Raw genomic sequence first — 21,463 nt, forward strand, 5'->3', positions numbered from 1 at the left:
GGAGGGAAAGAGAGAGACAGAGAGGAAGGAGAGGGGGAGGGGTGGAGAAGCAAATGGGCGCCTCTCCTGTGTGCCCTGGCCGGGAATCAAACCCGGGACTCCTGCACGCCAGGCCGACGCTCTACCGCTGAGCCAACCGGCCAGGGCCAACAAAGCTTTTTATTGGCTTTTAATAACTTTATAAAATAGCATTTTTCTGAGATTTTGTATATTCTAAGCTTCAGCCTTTCTCAAGCTTACATATAGGTTTGTGCTATTCTTATCTGTATTTTGTGTTCCCCATATCTTTTGTAGAAGTGAGTTGTTTTGATTTGGTAGAACATTTAAAAAGTTTAAAATAGGATAAAAACCACCCTTTCATCAATCACTTTTAATATTTTACCCATTTCTTTGTTTTGCTCTGTGTTATTTACATTGTTTAAAATGTGCTCTGGTAGATAATGCTTTTTATTGCTCCCCGTATTACTAAAAATGCTTTCTAAGCTTTACTTTTGTTGGCCCTGGCCGATTGGCTCAGTGGTAGAGCATCAGCCCAGTGTGTGGATGTGCCCAGTTCTATTCCTGGTCAGGGCACATAGTAGAAATGACCATCTGCTTCTTTACCCCCTCCCCCTCCTCTTCTCTCTCCCCTCTTCCCTCCTCTCCTCCTCCTCTCTCCTGCAGCCATGGCTCGATTGACTTGAGGGAGTTGGCCCTGGGCACTGAGAGCTCTGTGGCCTCCACCTCAGTTGCTGAAAATAGCTCGATTGCTGAGCACTAGAGCAATGCCCAAGATAGGCAGAGCATCGCCCCGTAGGGGACTTGCCAGGTGGATCCCAGTCAGGGTGCGTGCTTGAGTCAGTCTTTCTGCTTCCCCTGCTCTCACTTAATTTAAAAACAAACAAACAAAAACCCGTGTTAATACATAGTAAAGTATACACTAGTTATTTATAATATGTATAAAGAATATACAGTGTGTCCGTAAATTCATGGTACACTTTTGACCAGTCACAGGAAAGCAACAAAAGATGATAGAAATGTGAAATCTGCACCAAATAAAAGGAAAACCACCCCAGTTTCTGTAGGATGATGTGGCAGCATGTGCACATGCACAGATGATGACATAACACCATGTATACAGTGGAACAGCCCACGGCCATGCCAGTCGAGATGTGGACGGTACAGAGGAAAGTTGAGTGTGTTCTGTGGCTCGCTAAATTCAAATCCGTGACCACAGTGCAACATGAATATCGGCGCGTTTATAACGAAGCACCACCACATAGGAATAACATTACTCGGTGGGATAAGCAGTTGAAGGAAACCGGCAGTTTGGAGGAGAAACCCGTTCTGGTAGGCCATCAGTCAGTGACGAGTCTGTAGAGGCTATACGGGATAGCTACCTAAGGAGCCCTAAAAAATCTGTGCGTGAGCCCACATTGAACTGCACTGAATAGGTACAAAACTGGGAGAGTTTTCCTTTTATTTGGTGCAGATTTCACATTTCTATCATCTTTTGTTGCTTTCCTGTGACCGGTCAAAAGTGTACCATGACTTTACGGACACACTGTATAGACAGTAATATATCAGATTAATATACAGGGTGGGGCAAAAATAGGCTTACAGTTCTTAGTATGGAAAATAATACAGTAATGAGTAAATAATAATAATACAAGAATAAACTTGTGTACTCACACTGCAAACCTACTTTGCCCCACCCTGTATATGTGTATATATATCTATATAGATAATAGGAAATAGGCCCTGACCGGTTGGCTCAGCGGTAGAGCGTCGGCCTAGCGTGCGGAGGACCCGGGTTCGACTCCCGGCCAGGGCACACAGGAGAAGCGCCCATTTGCTTCTCCACCCCTCCGCCGCGCTTTCCTCTCTGTCTCTCTCTTCCCCTCCCGCAGCCAAGGCTCCATTGGAGCAAAGATGGCCCGGGCGCTGGGGATGGCTCTGTGGCCTATGCCTCAGGCGCTAGAGTGGCTCTGGTTGCAACATGGCGATGCCCAGGATGGGCAGAGCATCGCCCCCTGGTGGGCAGAGCGTCGCCCCTGGTGGGCGTGCCGGGTGGATCCCGGTCGGGCGCATGCGGGAGTCTGTCTGACTGTCTCTCCCTGTTTCCAAACTTCAGAAAAAGGAAAAAAAAAAAAAAAAAAAAATTGGATAATAGGAAATATTTGATTTGTAATTGTGAATGTTTTACAAAAGAAAAATTATATCAACTGGCTATATTGAATAATTATAATAACGTATGACTTTAAAAAATAAAACACAAACTCTAGTCACTAAAACATGACTTTTTCTTGATAAATTTGATTTTCATTGATTTGGCCAAATGTGCATTTTGATTTCTAGCCTTAAAAAATACTTCTTTCAAAGTATTTGCATGGAGGAAAGAGTCATCTAGAAGTAGACAATTAGTAGTAGAAATATTCTTATATGTGCTTCTTTCTTGTCTCCAGATGTCCTTGCTCCACAGTATCCCTGGCAATCAAACGATATGGCAATGAATATGTTACCACCAAATCACAGTAACGACTTTTTGTTGGAACCTCCAGGGCATAATAAAGAAAATGAAGACGATGTAGAGGTTATGTCAACAGATTCCTCGAGCAGTAGTAGTGACTCTGATTGAAAAAGCATACAGAACGGAATACTGTAATAGCAAACCTGGGCAAATAATCAGATTATATTGGCTATAGTGGAATTGTGCAGCCCATTAAAAATCACAGTGAACTTTCTTTTTAAATCCAAACATCATGATTTTAGTTCTAAACCATTTGGTGAATATCTAGAGAATCATCAAAATTTACTGTTGGAAAAAAAGATCATTCAGTTCTGTGCTGTCTTATGCTGTTCTATTCCAATTGTGTCAGACTTGTACAGTAATTCCAGAAATGAGATTTGGGGGAAACAGCCCATGTACATATCACTGACAAGCCTGGAATTATTTAGAAAAGATTAAAAAAAGGACAGCAGATCATTGAATGTGTATCATATCAAAATAGCAAAAACCCTCACTGAAAGTAAAGGCTATTAGCTTCTGTCACAGGAACAGGAGAAATTGTCTCAATTTGTACTATTTATAATTACTGTAAATTTTGTAAATAAACTAACTTGTTTTTACTCTTTATGTTCTTATTTTCATTTAAACTAACTTGAGTGTAGTTTAGAATATTAGGTAAATTCAGTTGCATCTCATACCTTCTTAAATAGAACTCTGGAATATGAATGAACGTGATGTAATAAATACGATTGAACTAGTAGTCACAACTGGTAGGTTTCTCAGAGGCCCATACCGCCATTTTTGAAAGTAGTAAAATGAAGTGGTTTTTTTAAAACTTACAATGTCTGATTAAAAATAAAGATTTTGCCCTGGCAAAACCTGTCTCGGGCCAGTCCACCCGGCAACCCTGTGTGGGGCTGATGCTCAATCAGCCGAGCTCTCCTCCATGCCTGAGGTCCGCACTTGGACCCACCTGAGCCACTGGCTGCGACAGAAGAGAGAGAGAATGGGGAGAGGGAAGGGCAGGGAAGAGAAGCAGATGGTCGCTTCTTGTGTATGCCCTGACCAGGGATCGAACCCAGGATGTCCATACACTGGGCCAATGCTCTATCCACTGAGCAAACCAGCCAGAGCCAATAAATTCTTAATCAACTACATTTCAAATAAACCTATAGAAGAGTTTCATCCATAAGACTTGTCTGGTGTCTTCTTATCTGGCCTCACATGTCTATCATGTAAAGTGAAGCCAGGGTCAGGGATTAAATCAATTAAGGGAGTAAAAAGAATGAGCAAGCCACAGAAGGATCTGGAATAATCAAATAGGATTAGGGAAAAAACAAATCAGTGTGCTGAGGTTCAAGGAATATACACAACTATATATGAGCTCTTCAAACAAGCTAACATTCAAAAAGTATGTAAAAGTAAAATAGTATGAAATTTATAAGTGGTAAATCATACAATGTACACATATAATTTTGAAAAAGCAAGCAATTAACTTAAAACATGGTATCCAGTAATTGGAAAAAGATCCTTTTGTAGCATGTATTATACTATAGTTGAGCCTTTCTAAAGGGAAAAATTCAAATATTGATATAACCAGCTCTAGAAGTATGGAATTTTATAGAAGTGGGCTCATAAAAGAGAATAAGCTTGTAGTCTAATCCAGCAGTTCTTAAACGTTTTGTAGGGTTTTATCTAGTGATATCATATTAGAAGTTAAAACTGATAAATTTAAGAACTTTTCAGTAATTGATTTACAAATAAAACCCATCACATGTAAACATAAATAACTTATGAAAAATAACTTTATATAAAAAACAGTGAAAAGAGTGGCACTAACACATTTACAAATGTCTTTAATGTTCTCACTTTGGATTTTGCATTCAGTCTGTTAAAATATCACACATCACATAGCATCACATCAACTCTACACTGACAATTGAGAGTAAAAAAGGAAAATCTTGTTTTAGTATTAAAAAAACCAGCTTTGATCTTAAGTATTCTCCAAAGGTCTCAAGGACTTCCCAGACGACACTTTGAGAACCACTGCTCTTCCCATCTAGTCTCCTTGTTTTACCTATAAGGATGCTGGATCTCAGAGATTAAGTGAGAAACCCAAAATTGTATGGCCTGGTATTCATAGATCACAGATCCTAGAAGGTTTTTCTCACTTCCTTGGTTTAGGTTCTCAACCAGAAACCTAGGAAATATACCCTAATAACCAGTCCTGTTCACTTCAGTTGCAAGGACTCTCACAATATTACAAAAAGTCTTGCCTTACATAAAACAGAAGAGGAAAATCAAGAAACATAAAATGATTCTACTCAGACATACAGTATTGTCAGCATTTGAATATCTATTTGAACTGAAACACTAAGGCAAATTCTGCTGCACTCTACCACACAAGCTGGTCATGACAAACGACAGTAAATACCAGAGAAATACGGAAAGCAGATTCATCACAGTATCACCCATCTCTCGTATTTCCTGAGTCTGGAATATAATTCATAACAATCCCAGAAAATTTTCCTAAGTACTGGCTAACAGGGTTGTAAGTATAGTAAGAGACTGAAAATAAACTGGCAATGGTATATGGAGCTTCTTAGATAAAATGGAGTTGTTCCGAAATAGATACTTTTCATTCTCTGACCATCTTACTCTGTCTTAAAAAAAAATAAATCAGGCAATCTTCTTGTTCATCCAGAGATGATTTCCTTTGTATCCTACCAGATGACCCAAATCTTCTTTAAACGGATCATAGCCTTGTTCCTTTAAACAACGTAGTGCCCAGAAAAGCTGGTCCAGTGGAGGAAATTCATCCCAAGGAACCCACTCCCAACCTAAAACAGAAATATACCAAATCAATTTATTTAGCTGAAAGGAAACAAAGGTTACTTATTTTGACAAATTAACTTATACTTAAAAATTAAATATAAAAACAATTTGTTTCCTGACCAGGTGGTGGCAACAGTGGACAGAGCATTGGCCTGGGATGCTGAGTATCCAGGTTCAAAATCCTGACGCCGCCAGCCTGAGCACGGGTTCATTGGTTTGAGTGCAGTGCTTACCAGCTTGAGTATAGGGTCACTGGCTTGAGTGTGAGATAACCCCACAGTCACTGCTTTGAGCCCAAGGTCACTAGCTTGAGCCTAAGGTCACTGGCTTGAGCCTAAAGGTCGCTGGCTTGAACAAGGGGTCACTGATTCGGCTGCCCCCCCCAAGGCACATATGAGAAAGTAATCAATGAACTAAAGTGCTGCAACTATTGAGTTGATGCTTCTCATCTCATCTCTCTCCCTTCCAGTCTGTCCCTGTCTGTGCCACACACACTCCTCGCTTAAAAAAAAAAAAAAAAAAAAAAAAAAAAAAGCCTGACCTGTGGTGGCACAGTAGATAAAGCCTCAACCTGGAACACTGAGGTCGCTAGTTCAAAACCCTGGCTTTGCCTGGTCAAGGCACAGATGGGAACTGATGCTTCCTGCTCCACCCCCTTTTTTCCCCTCTCACTCTCTCTTTCTCTTCTCTCTAACATGAATAAAGTCTTTTTTAAAAATTGTTACTGATAAAAGAAAGTGCAACATGCAAACGATTTGCATTTAGAATGAAGATCTTAAGAAGAGAATGGTGGTCGTTTAAAATGTGCCATTATTTGAACACGAATCCAAGTTTACAAAGTCTATGTGGTAAAACCTAGATTTAGTATGATTCAATTTTCATTTAAATATTTGGCTAATGCCTGACCTGTGGTGGCGCAGTGGATAAAGCGTCGACCTGGAAATGCTGAGGTCGCCGGTTCAAAACCCTGGGCTTGCCTGGTCAAGGCACATATGGGAGTTGATGCTTTCAGCTCCTCCCCCCCTGTCTCTCTCTCTCTCTCTCTCTCTCTCTCTCTCTCTCTCTCCTCTCTAAAATGAATAAATAAAATAAAAATTAAAAATAAATAAATATTTGGCTAAACAAAATGCACAGAATTTCATATACTAAAGTTCACATGACATTAAAATATACCAGTTTCCTCACCTATAATATAAGGTAGATTACAAAATTTCTAACAGCTATTTCTTTTTTTTTTCTTCTTTTTTTGTATTTTTCTGAAGCTAGAAACGGGGAGGCAGTCAGATAGACTCCCGCATGCACCCGACCGGGATCCACCTGGCACACCCACCAGGGGGCGACGCTCTGCCCATCCAGGGCGTCGTTCTGTTGCGACCAGAGCCACTCTAGTACCTGGGGCAGAGGCCAAGGAGCCATCCCCAGTGCCCGGGCCATCTTTTGCTCCAATGGAGCCTCGGCTGCGGGAGGGGAAGAGAGAGACAGAGAGGAAGGAGAGGGGGAGGGGTGGAGAAGCAGATGGGTGCCTCTCATGTGTGCCCTGGCCGGGAATCAACCCGGGACTTCCGCACGCCAGGCCGACGCTCTACCACTGAGCCAACCGGCCAGGGCCACAGCTATTTCTTAAAGAAGTAACGGAAGCTATACAGAGAATAAAAAATACTCTGTCCCATGGTATATCTTAGATACGAAGACAAATACTACATAGGGGACTAAAATTTCTGAAAAATCTATTGAAGCAAGAAAGATTTAACAGTGCCTATTAGTTTAAAAATACATGAAATCCTAGAAAAATATTCCAGGAAACGGTATTTTCTTTGATGATTTAAATATAAAAAACATGAAAGCACAGATGCTCATGACAGGTAAATATTTAAATATTATGATAAGGATGTACACTCCATGTTCTAAATAAGTTTCTGTATGACTAAATAAGTATACCAGTGTGTAAGTACTGTTTCTTCCATAACCTTATTTCTCTGCCAATAAAATTCAGGTATATAGTTAGACTCTGGGAAGACAGGACAGAGTCCATGAAGTTGGAATAATTTCAGGAAGGGCTGATCAGCAACTGTGACCATACACTGAGAGAGAGAAAGAGAGAGAGAGAGGGAAACCTTCCCAACAATAATCAGACATTTGGAAGCGAGATACAGTCTCTGATAAACCGCAGCAGGACGGACATTCAGATCCAGGACCTGTAAGCATGGGAGAGACTGCATCTCTACATTATACAGAAAGCAAAGACTCACCGAGCCACTGCACCTTGGTCAGGCTGCAAGATGGTTACAACAAGAGCTTTCAACAGGGAAAAAGTAAAAATAATTTCTATATTATTACTAAGGGATGGAGAAAAGAGCAAGTATTTCTGATCAACTCTGATTTGGTGCTAGTAAACTTAGGGCTTATAAAGTCATACTGCTTGATCTGAGATCATGAGCATGTCCCAGAATCAACAAAATAAAGGTGGACAAGCTCAAAAAGTTATATAAACAAATAAAAAGAATCACAAAGCATATAAAAACTACTAGTCTAGGGGAAAAAACAATACATACAATAATATAACAACTTTTTTTTTTTGACAGAGTCAGAGAGGGGGACAGACAGGAAGGAAGAGAGATAAGAAGTATCAATTCTTCCTTGCGGCTCCTTAGTCTCCTTAGTTGTTCACTGATTGCTTTCTCATATGTGCCTTGACCAGGGTGGGGGGGTAGGAGGGGCTGCAGAGTGAGTGACCCCTTGCTCAGGCCAGAGACCTTGGGCTTCAAGCCAGCAACCTCTGGGCTCAAGCCAGTGACCCCACGCTCAAACTGGTGAGCCTGCAGTCATGCTGGATGAGGCCGCGCTCAAGCCAGCAACCTTGGGGTTTCAAACCTGGGTCTTCCGCATCCCAGTCCATCGCTCTATGCACTGTGCCACCACCTGGTCAGGCTAAAAAACTTTTAAGATAGCATTCATAAAGTAGAACAGTAATCTTTTTAAACTTATTTTAAAAAGTAGGCCAATCTCGATATATTAGAAAACCTCACTTGCATATTTCCTCTCTCGTTCCTTCTTTAACATATTCTAACACTGACAATAAGCCAGGTCTGTGTCAGGCCCTGAAGAGTCAAAAATTAATGAGCCAAAATATGTTCTTTTTGGATTCAAAGTCCAACAAAGGAAGAAAAGCATGATTTGCTGTTGAGTTGTTGAGCTGAATTTGAGACGTTTTGTGAGCATTAGGGGAAGATAGCTAGAAGGCAACTACAAATACAGGTCTGCAGCTCAGAGCAGCAAGATGAGAAGTTATTATCTGAACCAGGGCTCACCAACTCAAGCCCTTCCAGAGGCCAGACAGGCAGAAGGGCTGCAGAAGGGGAGAGCGGACTGGCAGGCGGAACGACACCCGCTAGATAAAGGCTGTGCTCTCAGTGACTCTGGTGCTGTCCCCTCAGCACCTCCCTGCCAATAAACGCCTTCTGTAGCTGCTTCTTGTGAAGGACACTAAGCTTAAAAAAACAGTTACTTCATCATATCTGTCTCTTCTAGTTTCAGGATATTGTGACCACAGAAAAATAAAAATAAGGAAATGCTCACTCAAGTTGAGGGACCCATCTTAAAACAATAATCTATGCTTGTTACCTGAATAAATTACATCTCAAAACTAATTTTTAAAAATTCAGTTATATGTACTATATTTTGCTTCCAAGAAAAAGTTCAGTCCTACCAAAAGTACTAAAATAAAAATATGCACATTTAAATTTTAATTTAATACTAAAAAGCCAATTAATCAACTGCTTCTCCCCACAGCTTCAGAATGCCAAAGACTATTGTTTTTTTTTTCCACTATTGTTCCGGGCTCTCCCCTCTCTAGTTCCTCATTTTATCTGTGATAATTAGGGATGTGAGAGATGGAGGGGCCTGTAGAGAATACCCCCAAAGAACCTGGCACATTTCTTACCTCCCCCCACTCGTCTTGTACTTCTTTAAGCATGAATAATTTTAATTTACCCTAGGCCAGCTGAAGACCTTTGGATACTGTCGGGGGGTGTCTTCGTGTGATCAGTGATATAAGAAATCTATATTTGGTCTTCATCCCTTTTTCCTGGCACAGAGCTCCTAACCCTTTGTAATTTCCTGAGTGATAGAGATGAGAGGAGCATCTTTGTTATCCATAAAAACTCCTTTCAACCACACCTGAGTTCATGAGTTTCTGCCGAGATGACTGGAGGCCTAGATAGCTTCAGGATGGGAGCTGGTCACCATGAAGACCAGGTCGTGATTACAGGGCTGGGACTTTCACCACATTCCCTGACCCCACTTTATGGAAGGGAAGGGAGGTTGAGATGGACTTAATCACCAAGAGACAATGATTTAATCAATATAAGCTCTTATGTGATAGAACCTTCATAAAAACCCCACGCGGCCCTGGCTGATTGGCTCAGCGGTAGAGCGTCGGCCAGGCATGTGGAAGTCCCGGGTTCGATTCCTGGCCAGGGCACACAGGAGAAGCGCCCATCTGCTTCTCCACCCCTCCCCCTCTCCTTCCTCTGTCTCTCTCTTCCCTTCCCGCAGCAAAGGCTCTACTGGAGCAAGGTTGGCCTGGGCACTGGGGGTGGCTCCATGGCCCCCACCTCAGGCACTGGAATGGCTCTAATTGTAGCGGAGCATTGCCCCTGGTGGGCATACCGGGTGGATCCCAGTAGGGCGCATGCAGGAGTCTGTCTGACTGCCTCCCTACTTCCAGCTTCTAGCTTTGGAAAAATACAAAAAGTAAGAAAGAAACCCCACACAGTTCAGTGTGGAGAGCTTCTGAGTTAGTGAACACATCAAGATGCTGAGACGGTGGCACACCCACCCAGAGCGGGCCCAGAGCGGGCCCAAAGCTCCGTGCCCCTCCCCCATACCGAACCTTGTGCATCTCTTCCCTTTATTTGGCTGTTCCTGAGTGATAGCCTTTATAATCAACTGGTGATGTAAGTACAATATTTTGCTGAGTTCTGTGGGCCATTTTAGCAAATAACTGAACCTGAGAAGGGGGCCGATACAGTTATGTGGTCAAAATCACAGGAGGCCAGGACTTCTGCATAGTGTTTGAAGTGCGGGCAGTCTTTGGGACTGAGCTCTTTAACTTCTAGGATCTGACGGTAACTCTGGGGTAATGTCATAACTGAACTGAATTATAGGACAGCCAGCTGATTTTGGGAGAGTTGGGTAATTGGTTTGTATGAGGAAAGAACCCACACATTTGGTGTCCAAAGTGTTGTGAGCAAAAACAGAGTTCAGACTCTGCTAGTTTATCTTAAGTAATTTCAAGTATAGTTACTTTATATAAAAAAAAAAATTGTATGACTCAACAGGCCTTCAGGTACGGTATGCCCTTCTGTTCATTCAATCAAATCAATCTCTGAAACATATTTGACATGATTAATCCATTCTATAAACTCCACTTCCTCCAGGCCTCCACGTACACATCTCCTCCTCAAAGGCCCTTCCTGGCCACCCTGACAGAGCATACATGCGACATTCTCCTTACCAGCTCTTTCTTCTTATTCCTATCATTACTATTTGTAAAATATGGCCTAATTTGTCACCTTTCCCCCCACTAAGTTGGAAAGTCCAGGTGGACAAGGACTTCGTTCTAAACACCACGGCTTCTTTAGTGCCTGCCTGGAGCAGTGCACGGTTCTCAGTATTTGTTAAATGATCAGAGTCTTCCACAAGAGAAAAGAAATGAAATATTTAGAGGGTAGGTCCAGTACACAAGACCACTTGAATAAAGTTGTGTACGGTAAATAATACATTCAGTAAGTTGGATATGTTTCTCTTTAATTCCCTGTGTCATGGGCTTTTATAAAATTTGAAGAGAAATTATATGTGCAAAGCCCTTAGAATAAAGCTTAACATGGACTAAATAATGAATATCAGCAACTGTTCTGTCAGGTTAACCATCCTCTATAAAAGGAAGTTATTACCTCTCTTGCATAGGTGAGAAAACTAAGGAAGGCACATTGAACATTCTGCTTAAAATCATAGTTGGTAGCCTGATCAGGCAGTGGCAGTGGATAGAGTGTTGGGCTGGGACATGGAGGTACCCAGGTTCGAAACCCTGAGGTCGCTGGCTTGAGCAAGGGGTCACTCACTCAGCTGTAGGCCACCTGCCCCCCGTCAAGGCAAAAATGAGAAAACAATCAATGAACTAAGGAGACTAAGGAGCCACAACGAAAAATTGATGCTTCTCATCTCTCTCACCCTTTCTGTCTGTCTGTCCCTATCTGTCCCTCTCTCTGTCTCTCTGCCTCTGTCACACACAAAAAAAATCATAGTTTGTAAAAAGAAAAAAAAAATTAAACACGAACAACAAAAGTAACATTTACTGAATATTTACTGTGTTCCCTAGGTTCTGCAATGTCTTAACTCATTTCCCCCTGGAACAACCCATCTGAGATAGTTACCAGTATTGCGGGGGAGAAGAGGCACATTTCCCCCTGGAACAACCCATCTGAGACAGTTACAGTATCGCAGGGGAGAAGAGGCACATTTCCCCCTGGAACAACCCATCTGAGACAGTTACCAGTATCGCAGGGGAGAAGAGGCACATTTCCCCTGGAACAACCCATCTGAGACAGTTACCAGTATCGCAGGGGAGAACAGGCACATTTCCCCCTGGAACAACCCATCTGAGACAGTTACCAGTATCGCAGGGGAGAACAGGCACATTTCCCCCTGGAACAACCCATCTGAGACAGTTACCAGTATCGCAGGGGAGAAGAGGCACATTTCCCCCTGGAACAACCCATCTGAGACAGTTACAGTATCGCAGGGGAGAAGAGGCACATTTCCCCCTGGAACAACCCATCTGAGACAGTTACCAGTATCGCGGGGGAGAAGAGGCACATTTCCCCCTGGAACAACCCATCTGAGACAGTTATCAGTATCGCAGGGGAGAAGAGGCACATTTCCCCCTGGAACAACCCATCTGAGACAGTTACAGTATCGCAGGGGAGAAGAGGCACATTTCCCCCTGGAACAACCCATCCTAGATAGTTACCAGTATCGCAGGGGAGAAGAGGCACAGAAATAATAACTTGCACAAGGTTACACAGCTCTAAGCAGAAGAATCAAAACGCCAACCAAGCGGTCTGGCTCAGGTCTCTGACCCACTCTGTCCTCATGACTGTGGGATTTAAGGATATTTACATTTCTATACCAAGAGAATTTAATTCTCCTCATGGCCACAGAATGTAATACGTACTGTATCAGATGATACATTCACCTCAAAAAAAAAAAGAAAGAAAGAAAAGAAAAAACCGCATTATTATAGATAATTCTTACTTTCATTTTTTTCAGGCTCTACATTCTTAGGCTCTGAATCATGAGTCGTGTCCACCTCTCCTTTCATTAATACAGTGACATAATGGTAATTCTCTTTCTCAACAAAAGAATTCACCACCGAAGCAAAGCGAACATTCTTCAGATGAAGAGCTGCTTCTTCCCAGGTTTCCCGTTGCGCACATTCTTCCCAGCTTTCACTGGAAAAGAGAAACACACTACTGTAGTCAATTCTATTTATTTATTTTTTTGTCAGAAATTCTTGGTTAGAAATTTGTAGTGTAAAGCAAAAAAGCACTGTAATTGGTTCATACTTTAAAACAATAAATCAAATCCTGCCTTTGACATTCTGCATATCCTGCATCTAATTATCTGAAGACAAAAGAACTTTATATCAAACAAAAAAAGTGAACATTTAGCCAATTCAGCACTAGTTCAGATGCCTGGAAGCAAAATGCAACCAGGAGGCAGTTTAGTGTATTAGTGAGGAGCACAGGCTTTAAAGCCAACTAGACCTAAGCCAAAGTCCCATACTATCTACCCTGAATAAGTCAAAAGAGAGGAATGCTTTTAATGGGGTGGTTGTGATTACATCAGGAAGTGGGCCGTGTCTTTTCCTGCAGTCTCAGTTTAAGCCTCAAAATGGAGAACAATAGCCAATACACACCTCTGAATTCCAAATAGGGCAGCCAAGGAGCAAATAGATGCCATGTGAACTCTGAAGTCTGTGCTAAAAAGGCTAGACGACTCACCCTACGCAGTCTACATAGAAAGACGGGAGATCTTTTGGAGGAAAGAAAGTTGTCAGTTTTCAGCCTTATAGGAATGTTTCCCTTCCTCCTGATAAGAGGCCAACTCTGTCCCTGAGCCAAGTGAGGGGCACTGCAGGAGAATTAGTCCTAGAGACCAGGGGTGACTCCCAAGGAGACACTGGCTGTGTCACTCCCCTGCTGAAGACGTGCATGGTGAGTTGCAGAAACTCAGAGGCCTGCCCCATTGCATCAGAGTAAAGTGGCAGGAAGGTAAGAACTCTTGAGAAAGTCCGAAAGTACGTCTCTGGGTGTGCAGGGATACATGGGAACACAGAGGCTTACTCCCACGCTGGAAATTTGGAAGGGAGGAGCCTGGCTTGAGTAGCTCACAAGGTTGAACAAGGGAAAAAGGCAGCAGTGAAAGCATTATTACCACCGTGTATTTCCCCTGGGCCAAGCAGATGCTGCGACAGAAAGAAAATGTAGGGTGGTGAGCTAAAAGCAAGAGCTAGTGGAGGGAGCCAATGACACAATAAGTCCGTCACCAATGTCAGAGAACTATGCAGTGTAGAAACCTTAAAAGACTTCCATACGACCAACAAACATCCTGAGAGAGAGAGCACGGGGAATAACACAGCCAGAGGCACCAATGGATGGATCACAGCAGCACCGGTCTCCCACCAGCCCCTCTTCTCTTTCTCCAGTAAATCAGAGGGAGGATACCAGACACAATTAGAAGAGGAGAAAGTGGAGAAAGAACAAAACAATGCCCACACCTCCCTTCCCCACCACAGGAGATCATAATCACCAAAATGTGGATTATTTTTATAATTAAGAGACAGGAAAACAATTGAATTTACAGGAAATACCATGGAGCAGCAGAAAATGGAAAGACAAATTATATTTGAAGACAACGGAAAAAGATAAAGCCATTTCCTCTGTTTTCCATCAAATCTAGCCTACTCAATATACAGTTACATAAAGATAAGTAAAAGCACGCATGTGAAGAGTTGAGCATAATATCTAGCAATTGGTAAAAAGCTCATTAAAGTTCAGTGTTGGCTCTTATCAGTCAATAATTTAGACAAGACTCCAACATTATCTTTTGTTACTGTTAAGATTGCTATCTCTAGCCACTGATCTAATAATTACACATTCTAACTAGTGGTTTAAGTTTGGCGAATGCCCACTGACAACTGACAAAGTAATAAGGTGTGCCTGGCTGGGCAATTTGCTTCTTAATATAGAAATTTTATTATTTATTAACTGATGGCTTATCTTAATTGCCTGAAAATTATAAACTTACTAATGCTTTTTAAAATTTAAGGACCATTTAAAAAATTCCATGTGCTAAAAGAGCGTAAGAATTCCATAATTTAGGAACTTTAGGCCCTAGCCAGGTGGCTAAGTGGATAGAGCATGGGTCCGGCTCATAGTTCACAGGGCACATACAAGAAGCAACCAAAGAGTGCACAACTAAATGAAATTAAGTGGAACAAGTTGATGCTCCTCTCTCACTCTCCCTTCAACAGAAAATTTTCTTTCTAAATTCCAGTTTATAAAGAACCAAGTCTGATTAAAAGGCACTACGATCAAGCATCTACTTCTTTTCTTTTTCTTTTTCTTTTTTTTTCCATTTTTTTCTGAAGCTGGAAACAGGGAGAGACATGAAGCTGGAAACAGGGAGAGACAGTCAGACAGACTCCCGCATGCGCCGGACCGGGATCCACTCGGCATGCCCACCAGGGGGCGATGCTCTGCCCCTCCGGGGCGTCGCCATGTTGTGACCAGAGCCACTCTAGCGCCTGAGGCAGAGGCCACAGAGCCATCCCCAGCGCCCGGGCCATCTTTGCTCCAATGGAGCCTTGGCTGCGGGAGGGGAAGAGAGAGACCGAGAGGAAAGCGCGGCGGAGGGGTGGAGAAGCAAATGGGCGCTTCTCCTGTGTGCCCTGGCCCGGAATCGAACCCGGGTCCTCCACACGCTAGGCCGACGCTCTACCGCTGAGCCAACCACCCAGGGCTTTTTTTTTTTTAGAAGAGGGGAGCTAGTAAGACAGGCTCCAGTATCCACCACAACCAGGATTCACTCTGCAACCTCCGTGTAGGGCCCTCAAATCAACGGAGCTATCTCAGCATCTGGGGCTGATACTTATACCAACTGAGCCACTGGCTGCAGACAGAGGAAGAGAACGAGAGGGGAAGAGGGAAGGGGAGAGAAGCAGATGGTCGCTTCTCATGTGTGCCCGGACCCGGGATGGAACCCAGGATGTCCACATGCTGGCCTAACAGCTCTATCCACTGATCCGACTGGCCAGGGCCTCAAGCCCCTACTTCTAACTTTTGCTTTAGAAGAAATAAGTGGACCCATATTTTTCAACATATCATGGGGGAAAAGGGGAGGGGGATAAGGTTAGAGATTGCAAAAATTTATTAAACACATATAGTATATGCCTTTCCTTTGATTTTGATTGATACAAAATAGTAAAAAGCCATTTTCAATACAGTTGGAGAAAACAGCACAGACTAGGTATGATCTTAAAGAATTATTTTGTTAGGTGTACAAACAGTATTGTGGTTATTTTTTATTCTATTTTTTTGTATTTTTCTGAAGTTGGAAACGGGGAGACAGTCAGACAGACTCCCGCATGCGCCCGACCGGGATCCACCTGGCATGCCCCCCAGGGAGCGATGCTCTGCCCATCTGGGGTGTTGTTCTGTTGCATGCAGAGCCATTCTAGCGCCTGAGGCAGAGGCCATAGAGCCATCCTCAGTGCCCGGGCAACTTTGCTCCAATGGAGCCTTGGCTGAGGGAGGGGAAGAGAGAGGCAGAGAGGAAGGAAAGGGGGAGGGGTGGAGAAGCAGATGGGCGCTTCTCCTGTGTGCCCTGGCTGGGAATCGAACCCGGGACTCCTGCACGCCAGGCCGACGCTCTACCACTGAGCCAACCGGCCAGGGCTGTGGTTATATTTTTTAAAGTGTATTACAGACACATAATTAACTAGTTAGGAGTGGTATAATAGGATGTCTGAAATTTCCTTTGAAATGGTCTAGAAAACAAGGCTTGTGTATGTCTATTGGGGGGAGCAATAAAGATGAGACAGGAACAAGCTGAGTGATGGGTACATAAGGATACACTATTTTCTCTACTTTTATGTATGTTTGAAATTTTTTATACTAATGGAAAAGCAAGTGTTGGGTCTGCATTAGATGCTATTTATCTGTTATTAACTTGAACGTCATTTTCACTCCAGAATGCACCTTTCGGCACAATCCCAGGCCTTCTTCAGCCTATGCAGAACTGCCTTTTACTGTCCAACTTTCTTTGTCAATCTGATACATCATCAAATCAGAGGGGGACTTTGCAGAGAGGGGCTTCGAAGAGCACTGCGTCCTCCCTCCCCATTTTAAAGATGGGAAAACTGAGGCTCAGAGAGTTTCACTAACTCTCAACGGGACCTACGCAGGCAGGGCCTAGTAAATATACCTGCGTCCATTTAACTCACCGGGAAACCGTGCAAAATGCCTTAAGTGACGACACTGGACCGTTTATAAACACTCGCTTTGCGTCATTTTTGAGTAAGCACTAAGAAATTCACTCACAAACCAACTCCTGGCCAGCCGCGGCACAGCAAGCAGAGCTGAACCCACCGGGCGCGTACTCCTTCTTCCACTCTGACCCAGCTCAGCGCCCCCTGCCGGCCACAGCCTTCGGGGCGCAGGGAAAGCAGCGGGGGAAGCGCGAGAAACGACGCAGGGCCGACGCTCGCACGCACGTAGTTCACGGCCTCGTCCTTCCGCGCACGTTCTGCTTTCCCCGGGTTGCTTACCCGAACTCCAAATGACCCCCAGGAAGTTGGAAACTGCCGGCTCCAAACGACCCTTTCCTCTTCCCCAAGAGGACACACCGAGGATGCCTGCAGGTGGTCACCACTACTCCCACCCCGACTCCAGGCCGCCGCGCCTGCGCCTGGGCCTGTGCGCTGGCCGTCATCGCGCCGGATGATCGGTCCGGCAGCCGCCGCGGTGAGTGACGTTCGCCCCGCCCCCAGGGCCGCCACCAATCCTGTCCCGAGCAGGCGGGGCGCCCTGGGCATGTGCAGCTTACCTTTGGGCAGAGAGTCTGTCTCTCCAAGGGATTTCGGCTTGCCGAGCGTGATAATTGTTCTCCAAAGGACCGCGTGTCAGGGGCTTTGTTTTTTGTTGTTGTTTTCTGTTGTTGTTTTAATTTTTTTATTCATTTTAGAGAGGAGAGAGAGAAAGAGAAAGAGGGGAGGAGCAGGAAGCATCAACTCCCATATGAGCCTTGACCAGACAAGTGCAGGGTTTCGAACTGGCGACCTCAGTGTTCCAGGTCGATGCTACCCTCTGCGCCACCACTAGCCAGGCCCAGGCTTTGTTTTTATTAATGCAAAACTTTGGAGATCAATACAAACTCTCAGTAAGAAATTAAAGACCAGCCTGACCAGGTCCTGGCTGGTTGGTTTAGTGGTAGAGCGTCAGCCAGGCATGTGGATGTCCCAGCTTCAATCCCAGGAAGCACCTAGGAAAAGACCATCTGCTTCTCCCCTACCCCCCCCTCCTGCAGCCTTGGCTCAGTTGGAGCAAGTTGGCCCCCTTGCGCTGAGGATGGCTCCCCGGCCTTGCCTCTGGTGCTGGAATGACTCAGCTGCCAAACAACAGAGCAATGACCCCAGAGGATTCCCCCTTAGGGGGTTTGCCAATTTGGATCCTGGTCTGGTGCATGGGAGATTCTGTCTCTGTCTCTCTTCTTCTCACTTAAAAAAAGAAAGACTATCCTGACCAAGTGAGTAGAGCATCAGTCTGGGACGCTGAGGGCCCAGGCTTGAAACCAGAGGTCACTGGCTTGAGTGTAGAATGATAGACATGACCCCATGATTGCTGGCTTGAGCCCAGAGGTCTCTGGCTTGAAGCCCAAGGTCACTGGCTTGAGCCAGGGCTCACTTGGCTGGGCTGGAGCCTGCCCCCCCCCCCCAAGGCACATTTGAGAAAGCAATCAATGAACAACTAAGGTGCAGCAGCTATTAGTTAATGCTTCTCATCTTTCTCCCTTCCTGTCTGTCCCACTTTTCCTTTCACACTAAAAAAAATAAAAATAAAAATTCTAATACACGTAAGTTATAAGATGGAACGATACAGTTAACATAGATGCTGTACAATTTTTCTTTCCTTCACCTGCATCTCTTTCTCAGGAGCCTGATTTGGAAAAGAGCTATTATTACCTGGATTTGTTCCTTTGCCCCACCCTGCCTTTGTCACCGTGTCAACTGGATGTACCTAGTTCATGTCTCACGCCTAAACTTTTGATTTGAACTCACCCAGTTTCTTTTTCTCTTTCTTTCCAGCCTGTCCCTGTGTTTGATATTTGAAGCTGTATGAAACTCAAGAACCTTCTGTGGGGCTTTTTCCTCCTCATATTATACTTAAGAGCTCCGGCTGAGTGAGATTGGTGTGTGTGGCTTGTGCTGATTGTAACACTTTAGGATGACAGCTTCCTGAAATTCATGTGGTACCCAGGGACCAGACAGGCAAGAAATCTGAAGTCCACACATAGGAACCAAGGTTGGCCGTAAATCCCCCATACCATGTTACCAAGTGTGTTTTGGTTCAGGGGACTCTTCAAGGCAACCTCCTCTCAGAGCCTCAAATGAGAAGTGTGACGAGGCTGGGACAGGACAAAATGACACTTCTCTGCCTTTAACATTGCCCTTCTTCATCTAATGAGACATCCTCCTCCAGTGTTTTTCATAGTCACCGAACTCTCCCAATGCTTACCACTACCTCAGTGGCTCAGTAAGTGTGTTGTAAGGTACCAAAAAGCTGAAAATTGATATTGATATTGATATTCTGGGAGGAAAGGTCAGGCTTTCCTGTCCTGTCCCTCCTTCAGGGAGGGGAGGGAGAAGAATGTAGAAGTTTCTGGCTTGCAAGAACAATGGATCATTTAGTTTTAAATCCAAAATAAAGGTTAACTGAGAAACTTCTTCTCTTTCAATAGGAGGCAGAATTTATATACCATCTTGCATTGATTGTAGTTCCTACCCCTTCCTGGAATCTTGAGAGTAAAATACCTCTAGGCTAATGAGGGAAGAGCAACCCTGAAAAATTTGTAAACATCTTTGATTGTGTTACATTGAAAGTCTTAATGTTTCTGTGTATCCCCTAAACAAATGTTGTCAGTTTGTGCCATGATGTCATGCTCTCCCCCCACCCTTGTGTTATCAAGGGTATATAAACAGCCCCTGAACTATTTTTGGGGATCGCACACAATTTGGGTCTGTTGCCCTGTGTCAGCCATATGTGGCCGGCATATTTAATAAATCTCCTTTAATAAAGCTCTTCAAAACTTATCTGGACTGGGTGTCTCTACATGAACTCGAAGTGAGGTACAGTGCCTTTCAGAATCTGGGGTGCAGTATTTTATAACAAGTGAATACATTATTCCCAAATACTCACTGATCCCTTTCCTATGAAATGATTGTGCGTTTCTGCCTACTGCCGTGTGACTGGTAGTACATCCCTTAGGTTCTAAGGCTTAGGAATATATAAGTTTTTGCTTTATCATAAGGCTTAGTAGCCATGCCACTTTCTTTACCAAAAAATATTTTAAAATAGAGACAACAATATGCCAGTTCTTTAGCAGAAACTTTAAGAGTCATTACTGTTTCTCACTAATGTAATATTTTTCTCTGCCATGTAAATGTCATATCCAGACAGAGATTATTCCTACAGACCAGGTCTAAGAATGAGAAAAAAAATGGCGCAAAGGCACAGCTAACAGGCAGCCCCTGACATGTAACATGAATGTGAAATAAACAAATGTCATAAGCCATTGTAGATTTTGTGGGCTACTTGTTGGTGCAGCATAATCTAACTAAAGCAAGACCAGTATACATTTTTTTGTTATTAGATGTATTGAAATAAATAAAGGATATATCCCTGTAGATACTTCAAGTAAAGAACAATTCTATTTATTCTTAAAGTTTATCATCTAGTTTCAAACTGTATAGTATTACTTGATTATTTGACAATAATAGTTCTTTTCACTTCAGTGGCTTGTTATACTGATTTCTCTCTTTTTTTTTTTTTTTTTGTATTTTTGTATTTTTCTGAAGCTGGAAACGGGGATAGACAGACTCCTGCATGCGCCTGACCAGGATCCACCCGGCACTCCCACCAGGGGGCGACGCTCTGCCCACCAGGGGGCGATGCTCTGCCCCTCCGGGGTGTCACTCTGTCGCGACCAGAGCCACTCTAACGCCTGGGGCAGAGGCCAAGGAGCCATCCCCAGCACCCGGGCCATCTTTGCTCCAATGGAGCCTCGCTGTGGGAGGGGAAGAGAGAGACAGAGAGGAAGGAGAGGGGAAGGGGTGGAGAAGCAGATGGGCGCTTCTCCTGTGTGCCCTGGCCGGGAATTGAACCCGGGACTTCTGCACGCCAGGCCGACGCTCTACCACTGAGCAACCGGCCAGGGCTATACTGATTTCTTAAAATGTGTGCCTTTCTTCCATTATAGGTAGCAAGCTTTCTTGCAGCCTTGAATTTTTCCTCATATCACTGTGTGTGGTATTTTGCAATATGTCAACATTAAGTCATGCAGCTGGTATTTTGCATTTTGTTGGCTTTCCCAGCAACTTTCATTTAATTAAACTTATTGTGTGTTGATTCTTCACAATTACTGTACCACTGCTGAAATTACCATACTAGAGATCATTTCTTTTGAGTCTTTAGTTTGCCACCAATTTTGCCTGAGAAATAAATGTTCTGGGCTTGTGAGGAATTGAGAAGAGGTTTAATATTTTTCTATAACTAAAAAATAAAAATTACTTATATTTAATATGGAAAATAAAGATATAAAGAAATGAACAAAGGGGAAACAAGTCTACCAGCCAAAGATAACTACTAACATTTACACTGTATTTCCCTTCAGTCCCTTCCTAACACTTCACTAGAAAATTAATAAATATCTATCTGCTGCTTCTTCATTTAAAACATAGAATAAAATTATTGGGGCCTGAATTTTCACCTTTGAATTCAGGTGAATACTGTTGGAATCTAT

The 21,463-nt window shown here is 43.5% G+C and overlaps 2 protein-coding genes across 2 annotated transcripts in view; one reads left to right on the plus strand and one right to left on the minus strand.

The window, feature by feature from the left end:
• MED4 (mediator complex subunit 4) overlaps positions 1-3,115 on the plus strand; it is a 28,985-nt gene extending 25,870 nt beyond the window's left edge. Inside the window, exon 7 of the mRNA XM_066380983.1 lies at positions 2,445-3,115. Within this exon, the coding sequence (XP_066237080.1) occupies positions 2,445-2,617 (173 nt within the window). The 3' untranslated portion in view covers positions 2,618-3,115. The remainder of the gene's footprint in view (positions 1-2,444) is intronic.
• A 1,212-nt stretch (positions 3,116-4,327) lies between these two features.
• Positions 4,328-17,403, minus strand: NUDT15 (nudix hydrolase 15). Its single transcript, XM_066380985.1, has 3 exons — positions 17,214-17,403; positions 12,638-12,834; positions 4,328-5,328 (listed from the first exon to the last, which is right to left on the minus strand). The coding sequence occupies exons 1-3, from the start codon at positions 17,375-17,377 to the stop codon at positions 5,168-5,170; spliced, it is 522 nt and encodes a 173-aa protein (XP_066237082.1). The 5' UTR covers positions 17,378-17,403; the 3' UTR covers positions 4,328-5,167.
• Positions 17,404-21,463: the final 4,060 nt, after the last annotated feature.

The sequence above is a fragment of the Saccopteryx leptura genome, chromosome 4 (assembly GCF_036850995.1).
Source record: "Saccopteryx leptura isolate mSacLep1 chromosome 4, mSacLep1_pri_phased_curated, whole genome shotgun sequence".
Taxonomy (NCBI): domain Eukaryota; kingdom Metazoa; phylum Chordata; class Mammalia; order Chiroptera; family Emballonuridae; genus Saccopteryx; species Saccopteryx leptura.